Source organism: Leptonychotes weddellii, chromosome 2 (genome assembly GCF_054177405.1).
Source record: "Leptonychotes weddellii isolate Sample4059 chromosome 2, ASM5417740v2, whole genome shotgun sequence".
NCBI classification, from domain to species: domain Eukaryota; kingdom Metazoa; phylum Chordata; class Mammalia; order Carnivora; family Phocidae; genus Leptonychotes; species Leptonychotes weddellii.
This window is the reverse complement of record NC_138370.1, coordinates 175744692-175757426: the sequence shown is the minus strand read 5'-3', so window position 1 is coordinate 175757426 and position 12735 is coordinate 175744692. Positions and strand designations below refer to the sequence as shown.

The 12735-nt window shown below is 59.0% G+C and overlaps 1 protein-coding gene across 1 annotated transcript in view; it reads left to right on the top strand.

Annotated features, from left to right (window-relative positions):
- The window catches only part of ACOX3 (acyl-CoA oxidase 3, pristanoyl), a 29929-nt gene extending 17981 nt beyond the window's left edge, over positions 1-11948 (top strand). Inside the window, exons 9-13 of the mRNA XM_081813180.1 lie at positions 1782-1897; positions 5293-5467; positions 6590-6657; positions 8614-8700; positions 11396-11948. Coding sequence (XP_081669306.1) covers positions 1782-1897; positions 5293-5467; positions 6590-6657; positions 8614-8700; positions 11396-11515 — 566 coding nt within the window. The 3' untranslated portion in view covers positions 11516-11948. The remainder of the gene's footprint in view (positions 1-1781; positions 1898-5292; positions 5468-6589; positions 6658-8613; positions 8701-11395) is intronic.
- The last annotated feature ends 787 nt before the right edge of the window (positions 11949-12735 follow it).

Sequence of the window (12735 nt, the reverse complement as noted above, 5' to 3'; positions counted from 1 at the left end):
CCAAGGTCAGAGCCCCGCTTCAGAAGGGGAGATCAGCCAGGAAATGGGGACCCAGGCAGAGGCAGCCTGGGAGAGGAGAGTGGAAGGGTGGGAGGCCAGAGAGGTGGTCGGCAGGTGGCTGGCCGGCCTTGAGGGGCTCGCTGGATGGACGGCTGGGTGCGAATGAAGCCCCCAGTGGTCAGGGCGAAGAGGTGGGATGACGCTGAGTTCAGGTGTCGCTCGTGGAGTCGAGTGTCTGGCGGACGTGCCCAGGAGCCCCGGGACTAGGAGGTGGGGCAGGAGAGGCAGGTCTGGGGACACTGGATGCTGTGGCGGTGCCCCCTGGGGAGTGTGGGCGGGGCCGGAAACAAATGTTTTCTCTCTGGCAAGTCTGGACAGAAGGTGTGGGCTGGGCTGCGCTCCCTCCAGAGGCTTGGGCGGGACGGTGGGTCAGGGCCCCAGGCATCCTGGGCTCCATCGCCCCTGTCCCCCCGATGGCCTCGCCCATATGTGTATCTCTCCTCTGATCCTAGTAGGACACTCGTTGTTGGATTTCGGGCCCACCCACTCCTGGGGGATCTCCTCTCTGATTACGTCTGCCTTTTCCTGAGAAAGACGTTCACAGGTTTGGGGCAGGACGTGAGCATGTCTTTTGGGGCTCCCATTGGAGCTACCATGCATGGCAGGACTCTGGACTGAGGACAGCTGTGAGAGGAGACCTCAGAGAAACTGCAGGCCATGAGCAGTTGTGCTGATCCAGTCGAGGGTCCACGATGGGACCCCAGAGAGCGCTGCCTGTCTTCTTCCCGGGAGTGGGCTGTGTGATGCAGGAGCAATCCCAAGGACCCTTCGCCCAGGCTTTGGGCCCAGACCCGGTGTGGCCAGGTCCCCACGGTCCCTCCTGGGAACTGTGAGCCTAGAGCAGCTGCTGAGCGGAAGGGCTCCCCCGTGCCCTGTGGCCTCACCCCGGTGCCCAATTCTGTGCCCGACTCTGTGCCGGGGTGGGGGGGCGTGAAAGTGTGGACTCGGGGCTGTGTGTCCAGGTCAGACGACTCCTGCCCACTCCCTCTGTGCCCCAGGTCCTCCTCGGGAGGGTGGTAACAGCTCTGTGTGGCAGGGTGTTCTGGGGAGTTTGGAACCTGCCTGGTCCATAGGATATGCCGTGTCAGCATCAGCCCTGGCGGAGATGTGATGAGGAGGAGAGGGGCCCACAGACGTGGCACAGTGCTGGGGGCAGGGAGAGGACAGGGGTCGGGGGGGCACCCTGCAGTCTCTCCGGTGGGTCTTCCTTCTACCCCTTCCAGCGCCGGCCCGTATGTCTGCAATCTGTCTCCTCCCTCAGAGCTCCTTGGGAGAGGCTCCTTGGGAGCCAGTGAGAACGCCCAGCTCAGCTGCCCTCCAGCCCCAGGGAGGCCGAGGGCTGGGCTGGCCAGGGAACGGGCACCCCTTCCTCCTGCCGCCTGCCCGTCCTCTGCCGCAAAGGTGCCCTGCTGTCCCCGCGAATCTGTAGTGACACTGAGGGAATGTACCGTGTCCCAGCAGATGAAGCACGTGAGCCCCAGCCAGAATTTGCAGCCCTCCCAAACAAGGTGCTCACCCCAAAGGTGGCTCCGCGGCCCCCTGGCCTCTGGTTGCTGGAACAGTGTGGAACGTGGGGTGCCCTCGCGTGTCCGTGTTTCATAGACTCATCCCGAAGGTGGCTTGGTGCCCGCGAGCTGCCCATCTGCCCATCCCGGGGGAGTGCTCTGCAGACGGTAGATGCTCTATGGTTACTTTTGGTTTTTCTGTTTCTTGTTTTGAAGTTCCCCTGGCGGCTTACGAGTGGTTGGTTTGTTACCTGCTCCGCAAGAGTTATCAGAAATTAAATCAAGAGAAAAGATCAGGAAGGAATGACTTTGAAGCAAGAAACAACAGTCAGGTATATGTCTGTTTTAAAAAATCGCTTGTTTGATTCACTCCCAATTCCTGCACTGCCGTGGCCTCGGTAAGCTGCCTGTCGTGGTGGTGGCGGCCGAGCCCTCCGGCCCCTGTGACCACGGGAGCGTGGCTTCTCTGCACCTTGGTCTGCTGCAGGGACCTCACTGGACTGTGGGTGTTGTGTTCAAGGTGCCCGGCGGCGTCTGGCCGCGGCTGGAGCGGGGACGCTGGGTTGTGGGGCCCCAGCCCTGGTCCCTCTCAGCCGACCGGCGGCGGCTTGGTGACACGCGAGGTCACACTTGCTTTCTCTCGGGGCATTACTGCCCTTCTCGGGGAGCCTTGGTGGGAATGGTCCCAGGGTGGCTTTGGTTCTCATGCTTGGACTGGGCTGGCTCCCACATTCCGGAACCTACCGCACAAAGGCAGCCTGCTCTAAAACACCTCCTGGCATCAGGATCTGGCCTGTTGTGACCCATACATCCAGTCCATCTGGGGTGACGGCTGTCGTTTGGGAGGCCACGGATAAAGGAAACGTAAGAAGTTTGTAGAACTGGTGTCATTCCTTCTTGGCCTTGTTTTGTGAGGCTCATTTCATGTCCTCTGAGAACTCAGCATCTACGTCTGCCCGTCTCCTCTGAATGAACCCCAACCCCTCCCGTTACACTGTGATGGGCAGCTTCAGTGCTTGGGTGGATGTGGTCAGGAGCAAAGCCAGCGGTGTCTCCAGGGACCTGCTGGACACACCTGCCCCAGGTGTGCAAGTGAGGAACAGGATGGCATCTTGACTGGAAAGGCCTGGATGGATAACTGGAAACCAGGACTTACAGGAATTCAGCAGGTGGCCCCCATCAGTAAACTTGACCTCAGTGCCATGGCGACCAAAGTAGGAGGCGTGGCAAGGATCCTTCCGGAACGGCTGGGGCCACAGTAGGCTTAGTCTTTTGGACACTGACGGGGGTGGATTAGCCTGTCCCATGTCACCCCTTTCCCTGCCCATCAGGCTGTCACTCGGAAGTGGAAGTGGAGGGCCTCCCTAGAGTCACAAGCCAAGGCCCCAAAGAGATGGAGGGCACAAGAGGCACCCATTCCCGCTGCGTCCGAATCCCGAAGAGCTGCCTGGAGGTGGCTGTGGGTCTCCGTGCCGTCCCTCTGCACGCCTGCCTGCTGGCCCGTGCCCGGCACCCTGACACCGGACCTCAAGCAGGGGCTCAGCCGTTTTAGAAATAATTCACCTTTACGCCTTCGTTAAAGCACTCCGTGGCAGCACTTCAGTGAGTCACACGGCAGAAAAGGTCAGGAGAGGCCAGCCTCGCCTGGCTCTGATCCCAGAGCCTGCGAAGAGCAAGCCCTGGGTCAGCTCTCACGGCCTGGGCTGGACGCTCACAGACGCCCCAGGAGGACACAGCCCCTTCCCATACGGTGACCTGAGCAGCAACTGGGCACGAGAGGAAAATTTCAGAGAGAATGCATGTGTAGCCTCGGCATGGGACGCGCCTTCTTGAGACAGGAAACCAGAAGCCGTAAAAAAGAAAAAGTGGTCAGATGTGACCGTGTCAACGCTCACCATTTCTGTAAACAAAGTCCGGAGACAGGCTGCAGGCTGGGCACGCACATGCAGCGGGACCGGCAGGGCGTCCCACCGGGGAAGGGCTCTTGGCCGGGGAACCAGCGTCGGCACAGCGGTCGCCGAGCACGACCCGGGCATGCAGGGGAAGGATGGTGTCCGGCGGGTCGTGGGGGCAGGAGCTGCTCTGCCCTGTGGCGCGGTTAGGGGCTGCTTTTCCGTGAAAATACAGAGCGTGCTGACTCTGACTCATGGGGGAGCGCATTTATCTCGCATCCCCTCCTGCCCACCCCTGAACAGCTGCCCCTTGCTGTGCACCTTCTACAAGCCGGCCGCACACCGTAGGTTCTTTAAAAAAAAAAAAAAAGATGCGTTTATTGCCTTTTTTGGCCGAGTAGTACCCTCCCGTGTTCAGAGTGAGCATGTGTAAAACGGTGGGCGGTGGGGCCCCATACGCCCGGAGCTGCTGGCCTCCGAAGGCAGATGAACCGTGTTCTCCTCGCCCCACCGCACCCGGGGCTCCTGACACGGGTCATTTCCTGCCGTCTTCTCTGATGGATCGGGCAGTCGGAGCCAAGAGACATGCCCTGGGTCACCCGGCTCAGCTGTGCTGGGGCTGGCCCGGAACCCAGCGCCATCCCCAGGCCCTGGCTCTTTGCCCTGAACTGAGGTCTGAATGTGGAAAATGAGGAGTTCGTTTTTTGCCTGAAGTGTCCATGATTCGCTCCTGTGCAAATATCCTCAGGAATTAGAGCACAGCAGAAATGAACAGCTGGACCTGATGGTTTAGGGCTTCGTGGGGGTGGGGGCTCGCGGGAGAGGGGGAGGGGCTGGGGGCAGGGGCTGGCCCTCCGGACTCTTCACAGGTGACGGCCCTGCCCTCGAGCGCTCGCAGTCTGCAAGCACTTGTCCCGGGTTCGCTGCTTCCGAGTGACAGCTGACCCCCAGCCACGTTGGACTCCCCGCGGGGACAGTTAAACGGCACGGCCCGGGGGGTCAGCGGACTGTGCAGGAGCCCACGGGCAGAGCCGCGGCCTCACCGCCTGTCCCCGCCTAGAGGAGCTTGGGGGAGCAGAGGCTCCGTCTGACCATCCACGGACAATTCCTGGGGGGCCTGTCCTGTGCGCTGTGGGATGCTCAGCAGCACCCCACCTCTGCCCACGAAGGTGTCAACAGCACCCCTGAGTTTTGACAACCAAAGATGCCAGCCAGGGTCGGGTGTAGACACGGAAGGCACCGCATGCTCCTCAGTATAGCTCAGGCCACGCGAGTGCTGTTCTTCTCATCAGAACAGATCTGGTAAAATGACAGTGGAGACGGGAAAAGAAAACCTAATGAAGCTGATGATGCTCAGCGGGCTCTGGGGGTGCTGGTTAAGAAGGACACATCGGGACCAGAAGACCGGCCGAGGCCTCCTGCTCCCACAAACACAGCGGGCGTCAGAACTCCTGCACCTGCAGGCCGGCTGGGAATGGTCCCGTGTCTGAGCTGCAGGGCCCGGCACGGTTGTCCCTGTACGTGTCAGGTGGGGCCGAGCTGGGAGCGGCCACTGGCCTTCCCCAGGTCGTGGAGCGCACGGACCCCGGCCTCGGCCTCAGCTTTCTCTGGCCGCTGGCCTTCCTGCGGTGTTTGCACACAGGTGATGCTCATGCCGTGCCCCCTCCGTGCACGACTTCATTTGGTGTCATTGTCCTGCCCGGGGACGTGCGCTGGAGCTCCCACCCTGGCCTGTGTGCCCAGCGGTTTCTTCCACCGCCCCCTGCAGTCTGTAACCGGGGCCCCAGCTGCCGGCTCACGGGGGCCGGCGGCCCTGTGTTGTGTTTTGTTTTAAGGTATACCACTGCCATCCCTTGGCCCTGGCGTTCCTGGAGCTCACGGTGGTGCGGAGTTTCCACGAGTACACGCACCAGCCCCACGTGCCGCCCCCGCTGCGGGCCGTGCTGGGGCGGCTCAGTGCCCTCTATGCCCTGTGGTCCCTGAGCCAGCACACGGCCCTGCTCTACCAAGGTGAGCCCCTGCGGTGGGCACCTGCCCCCCCGTCCTGTCCCGCCCGGTCCTGCCTGGGGATTCCAGCCGCGTCCTAACCAGGAGACTTGGCCTTTCTCGTGAGGTATTACCTCCATGTGCATTCACTGGGCATTCCTCACAGGCTGGGGGAGCCTGTGGGCAGATGAGGAGCCTAGAATCCACGGTAAGAAAAGCGGCATCAGGACAGGACGTTTCCCTTTCGTCCAGGGCCCTTTGAAGTCTGTTTCCAGTTCAGAGAATATTTCCAGGAGGCCCACGTTAGCTAGGCAGGGAGCTGGTCTATAGTGAGCTGAAGCCCATGCCTCCCGGCCCATGGGACCCAGATAGACACGAGCCCAGGCTGCTGGGAAGCACTCTTAGGAATGCCCAGCCTGAGGACCCAGGAGGGCTTCCTGGAGGAGGTGGTGTGGGGGCTGATTCCCAGAAGATTGGTGAAAATGGGGTAGGCCTGGATTTCTCAATCTGTTTTCATTATTGTCCTTCTAAGGAGCATTTTTAGACCATTTTCTCTAATTTCCCCCGAGACAGTTAATGCTATGACAGCCTGTATATCTCTTCTCATCCTGTGTGTGTATCTTGGCTTTCTGAAGAGTGAGACTGTTTGTCCTGCTCCCCTCTCCAAGAACCAGGTTTTCCCCCTCAGGGCTGGTGTTGCCCCACAGAGGTGGTGAGAGCGCGTGGCTAGGTTTACAAGGGGAGAGCGGGCTTCGGACCCAGGGAGTGGCAAGGTGCAGGGCAGGGGCCCGTGTGCTAAGACATGACAATTCCAAGGGATGGACAGTTTCTTTCACAAAAATCAAACAAAAGATTCTGCAGCAAATGTGCTGTCAGATGCACAGGCCACGGCCTTGGGGCCCGCAAGATGCCATGGCAAGCCCACGATGGTGGTGGAGGTGGGCTGATCATGGTTGGTGGTGGTCGAGGAGCTCTCCTGGCCTGGCCGTGACCTCCTGGTGCATGCACAGCGATGGGAAAGGGACACGGGAACCCTGGCCCCGGCCAGCATGTTCCCGCAGCTGGGAGACCTCACATAAAGCACCTGGGGGGGCTAACGTGGATGTGGGGTACCAGGCCCCAGTGTAACCAGTGCTGTGCTTGCAGGTGGCTACTTTTCTGGTGAGCAAGCAGGTAAAATGATCCAGAACGCCATCCTGGACCTGTGCTCACAGGTGAGCTGCGATCACTCTCGCGTCATCACGATTCGCCCGCGTTACATGTAACCACTGCATAATGGCACACGCCTTTGCTTTGCACACATTCGTGTGTGTGCAACGCTGAGCAAAAACAGGAAGATTACAAGAAAATATGCCTATGTCAGGAATCTTAGGCAGAGAGTAACTCTTAGGGAATGTCTTAGAGTCTGTACTCTGTAATGCACTTTTTACAGCCACCCTGGTAATTCTCTCAAGCTTTCCAGGGACTCAGCCTCCGGCTTAAATTCATTTCATGGTATTTTTTTTGTGTATGGCATTCTTTTACCTTTATCACAGAAAGGTCACGTGGGCCAAACCCCCACCCTGTGCTCTAGTGGTGCTCTGTCCAGTGGGCCTTTCTACGGGGGTGGACATGTCCAGAGCTGTGCCGTCCCATCAGTCACTGTAGCCCCACGGCTGTCGGCCATGGAAAGGGGCCCGTGTGACTGAGGTGTTGGTCTTTGATTGTCACCAGCAACACTTGAAGGGCCTCATGTGCTGGTCCCCCTGAACTAGGCAACTGTCCTTAGCAGAGTCGTCTCTCCTCTTGATGGCAGGAAACCCTTTTATAAGGTGTCTCAAATGACCGGCGACATGCCGCTCCATTTCTCCCTCTTGGAGCTCAGAGTCGATGTGGTTCCAGGCAGCACCTCTGACTGGTTTTCAAACCTCTCCCCAGACTCAGCTCGCCAGTGGCCATCCCTCAGTCTCCGGGGGTTCTGGATCGGCGTGCATCTGTGACCGCACCGCACCCATGTGTGGCCACGCGTACTCTCCGCCCAGTAAAACCAGTAACTGGAGGGTTTCCTGGGTGTGTTCCCCTTGCTCTCAAATAGCTGCGTCCCCCAGGACCTGCACCTGGCGGCTGTGGCCCAGGCGGGCAGGTGGTCGCATGCACAGTCATGCCCCGGATGCCTCGTTTCCGTCCGCCACCGGGGAGGCCCAGGTCCTTGTGGTCACTCCGGGGCGCCTGGGTCAGACAGGTGGAGGGGGTGCAAGCCCCGTCCAGCAGTTCACTCGTGCATCGTCTGTGGGTGTGTTGGTGTGGCCTCGGCAGAGGTGGCCGCTGAGCCGGACCGTTTCCTGCTGCTGTATGGCAGGTGTGCTGACCCCTATCTAGACAAGGGGCCTTGCTGTGCTGATGGTTCCATCTGAAGTGGGCAGACTTGTTCATCTGTGAGCCGAGGGGCAGAGGGCGTGTGGCCGTGGAGCGAGGGAGCGGGTATGCTAATGAGCAGCACCCGAGCCACGAAGATGTGCTCCTCTCCTCTCTTGTGTGGACTGGGTTATTCCAAGCCAGCCAGGTGCTTTCCGTCTGCGCTGCCGAAACCGTCCCACTCCAGGTGCAGCCGAGGCACTTCACAATTATTTAAAAAAAAAAGAATGTTTTTGCATTTCAAGAAAGTCCTTGGGAGTCTTCTCCCATAAATTCCACGTGTCCTATTGAAGAACCACTTGCACGAGGGGACAGGGGCGTCATAAAACCTCCGCACACCAGACAGCCTTGGTAGGACGGCTTTCCCAGGTGCCCATAAACACCTTCCCTGGCACATTTTTTCCGGACATGTTTTCCTTTGCTGGAACGGCAGCTGCCCAGATCGGGCAGGATTCAGACACAAACCTGAGGACGCCTGCTGGTTAGTGAGCTGCTGAGCCGCTTTTACGAGCAGCCCCTACCTTATTGAAAAACAGTTAATGCACTGGAAGTCTTAAGTGATTAGCAACATGGAGAAAATATTCAGACACACACCAAGGGAATCTGTGATGCAGGCCAACGGAAAGATAATGCGTTAGTAACCGAGCCACGCACGCTCCTGCTGGGGTTACTGTTGCTAGCGGGTTGTAGCAACAAACGGCCAGCACTCTGTTTCTCAGCGGTCGCCATGGAGATTTCTGGGGGTTGCCAAGCGAATGGACTTTGTTTTCCAACAGCTGAAAGATGATGCGGTTGCCCTGGTGGACGTGATCGCCCCTCCCGACTTTGTCCTGAACTCCCCGATTGGCAGAGCCGACGGTGAGGTGAGGCCGGGTGGGAAACGCCGCGCATCCGAGCACCAGTGGGGGCTGCTCTGGGGGTGCTGGTGGTTGTTGCCGAGCCTGGGATGCTGGCATGGGCCAGGAGCGCCCTGGCGCCTTCCGGAACGTGCTCCACTCAGGCAGCGGTGGAGGGAGGGGCCAGGAGAGGTCAGGGTGGTCTGGGGCGAGTTAGCCTCACCCCGGCCCGCCTTCCCGGGAGATGTGGGCTGGCGGCACCGCCCTCCTAGGGCCGGGGTGCTGGGATCAGCACAAGCCCCTGTCGAGTGCGGGGGCCCTGCGGCGGTCCTCTTGTTCTCACACCCCCAGGGGCCGTTCCCAGTGCTGGGTTTTCCTGACATCTCACAGTGCAGGACCCTGACCCTTTCTGTCAACCGACCATTCACCCCTGGTACTTTCGCTTCCCAGCAGCCCCCGCTTGGCTCCCTGATCTCTCTTGCCGTGCTATGCTCCAGAATGATTTCTTCAAGTGATCTTGTCAGGTCACTCCTCTGCTGAGCGCTCCACCACCATCCCTCATCCCCAAACCTGCATGCACTTCCCTTCCCGCACCCCCAGTCCAGGCAGCCTGACCTCTGTCTGCCTGGTTCTGCAGGGTCATTTTATGCTGTGCTCCTCCTGCCCGCTGGACTCCAGCCTGACTGTCCCCCTCTGTTCTTCTATTACACTAGGCCTCCCCACCACAGGGCCTTTGTACCGGCTGTCCCTCTGCCTGGAGCACTTCCACATTGCACCTGAGCAGAACGCTGCCTCTCAGCCCTTCCCTGGCCTCCAGCCCAAGTGTCGCCCCCAGGCAGGTGCCCCCACTTTGTCCTGCCATGGGACCGTTGCTATGCTCGTTCCTGAGCCCACTCCTATCCCGCGTGCTACGGGATGCTCACGGGTCTGCTCAGTGCCTTCCAGGAGTGCACCACCTACAGCTTGTTGTTGCAGTGTTACCGCTCGCCTGAGGTCTCACAGACCGGGACCCCACCTGACCCCGACCCCCAAGGCCATGTTCTTTGTGCTGAAACACCTGCTTTCAACTCAGGCTCTGTTTCAGTGGAGACCGAACGTAAGGGGGCAGGAGCCCTCCATGTGTGCTCGGGGGACAGACTTCTCCAGGGAAGCGAGCAGGTGCCCTGGCTGTGGCCTGGCCCAGGCCACACCTGGGGTTGGGATGGTGTACTGGGCCCTGGGGTGGGCAGGATAGAAGAAGTCCCCAGGCCGGTGTGGGGACAGTAACATCTTTAGAGGCCCGCTGTCCTCTAGGCCCCTCCCACATGGTGTCTGTTACACAGCCGCTTTGCCAGGGAGAAACCCGACATCCAGAGAAGCCAGGTGGCCTGCCCACAGCTGCCCAGCCAGGAAACAGCAGAGCCAGGATGTGGGTAGAGATTTACCACCTGGAGAGAAGACAGGAGACCGGACCTCAGTCCCCAGTGTGGCCCGGGCCCCAGTGGGTGCACGCAGGAGGACGTGCCAGTAAGGCAGGGGGCTGAGGCTGACCTGCCCATGGGGGCACTTACCAGGCATCCGGCTGACATGCACTTGAGGAGGACCTGGACATGGCATCATGAGAGGCCCTGAGTCCCCGGGAGTGTTAGCGGGTGCAGGAGCCAGGGCGGCCGGCTCACTGCCCTGCAGAGACAGCCCGGCCCCCGGGCCGAAGAGTGGCTGGTGCGCAGGAGCCTGTCCCTGAGCTGCAGGCTCTTTCTGGCTCCGGATTCCACCGTGGAATCCCGAGGCCTCACCTGACAGGCAGGTGTATACGGCACACATTGTAACCAGGGGCTGCTAGGTGAGAAGTGCATTTTAAGTGAACAGACCCGGCTGCCAGAGCTTATTTAAGATGATCATTCCATGAAGCATCATGTTCCAAATTGCCATATGTGACCTGTGCGGAGAGAGCGAGGCTGAGTGTCCCTGGGGGAGCAAGCAGAGCGTTTGGAGGGGCCCAGGAGTGCACTCAGCAGGTGCAGGGACACTGGCTTCTTCAAAGTAAGGAGCAGCTGACTGGCTCCGTGGTCGAGCATGCGACTCTTGATCTCAGGTTGAGTTCGAGCCCCATGTTGGGTGTGGAGCCTACTTAAAAAAAAAAAAAGAGTAAAGTTTGTCAAGGCCAGCCCAGTACATAGGAGGCCCCTTCCCTGGCTCTGTGGACTGGAGACCTGTCAGCCTGGGCGCCGTGTTTGGGGTGGATGAAGAACCAGTCAGCAGCTCCTGCAATGTGCATGGCCTTCCTCCAGGATAGACACTGCTCTGCTTTCCCCACGGGGCAGCCCGGCGGAAGGGGTTTGCTGTGAGCATGCTGGAGGAGGTCGCCCACTGGCCCAGACGTGCAGGCGGACGGGGCCCGTGTGCAGGCACCCCCTCAGCTGCGCAGGGGAGGGGGCACGTGTCAGAGCAGACAGCTAGCGCTCACCTGCAGAACCCTGCGGGCCTCCCCCTACGAGAGTTCCCAGAGAAAAGGACACGTACAAAGCTGTCACCCTAAGCGTGTTTTAAAGTATTACGTGTTTCCAGTTGTTTTCTGTGAGAAAAAAAGATGGATGTAAATTAAATCATCTTAAAATTTTCTAAAAAGTGACCAGAGGATTTTCTGTGTTTTCAGCAAAAGCATATGAGGGGATCTGTGTCTGTCCCCTCGGCTGTGTGAGGAACCTTGTTTATTATTCATGTATGTGCTTATTTTTTGTAGCTCTATAAAAACCTCTGGACTGCTGTCCTTCTGGAAAGCAGAGTGCTGGAGAGGCCATCATGGTGGTCAGAGTTTTCCGTCCATAAGCCCCGTATAGGAAGTTTGAAATCAAAGCTGTAGTCACGCGGCACGTTCAGCTGAATCTAGGTAAGCTGGTCCAGCTGATGGAGACGGGGACCTCAGATCCTGGTTCCAGACGATATGGAAACGCTGCCCCTTTCTGAACACACCTGTGTTCATACCCGCCCGGGGAGGGCTCCCCGCAAAAGGCACAGGGCAGGTGCCTCCGCCAGATTTGCTGTGTGCAGAGAAAATCCACATGATCACCTCTTCCCGATGGACTCCTTTTTTGATAATTAGGACTTTGCACGTGCTGCGTTCACATGCCGGAGAGGAGGCCACGTGCTCACAATCAGGGGCTTTCTGGTCTGATGATCTTCCGCATTCTGAGATTTCTTCCAAAGCTCTGCTTCACTAGTGCTCAATGATGCCAATCTGATTCTTTGTTAACTGCTTTGACTTTATCGTGTAATTAAATCCTATTTTAAGCTTACCTGAGTGATGTAATTTGAGATTTCTAAGGAGAAGAAAATCCATTCTGTGTGGAAATTGCAGTTTCCATCAAGGAAATGTTTCCAAAGAAAATAAATGCATCACATGAGTCCGGTCAGTTTAGGGTGCTGAGCTGCCGGGTCGCACGCTCGTTCCTTCATCCCGGTTTGCAGTTCGGATCCGGCTGTTCTGCCATCGGCAGGATGGCCCGTGCTGCTCAGCGGCTCCCCGCCCGGCCCCGTAGGCGAGTGCGCCTGCCTTCCGGCGCAGACCAGGTCAGAGGGGGGCGGACCCCCGGGCGGTCACTCGTGGGTCCCTGCTCAGCACGACCGGCTCGCGGGTGCCTCTCTGTCATCAGCAACTGCTCTGTCACCTTGGAGCGGAGCAGGCAGACATGACCCGGGCGCCCGAGGACCACAGGCGGTGCCAGGGGACCAGGGATGGCTCTTCTTGCTTCCAAAGCTCCGAGCCTCCGAGCACAGGAAGGGCAGGGCAGGACCTGTTTTTAAAGACTGAATTTCCAGCTTTGGGAACTGCCGGAGTGGTTCCTTGACTTCTCAAGCCTCAGTTACCACGCCTAGAAAAGGGGAACCCAACCCCACCCTGGGCCCCAAAGGGCAGCCAGGAGCAAGTGACTGGGTAAGAGGAGCTGCTTTTATTGAGCACTTACTGTATGCAGGGACTTTGTTGTCACCATTCCTGGACCCTCAGACAGCCAGGTGAGGGCAGTCGTACTAACATGCCCATTTTACAGGTGAGAAAACTGACCCTGAAAGCCTCAGTCAGCG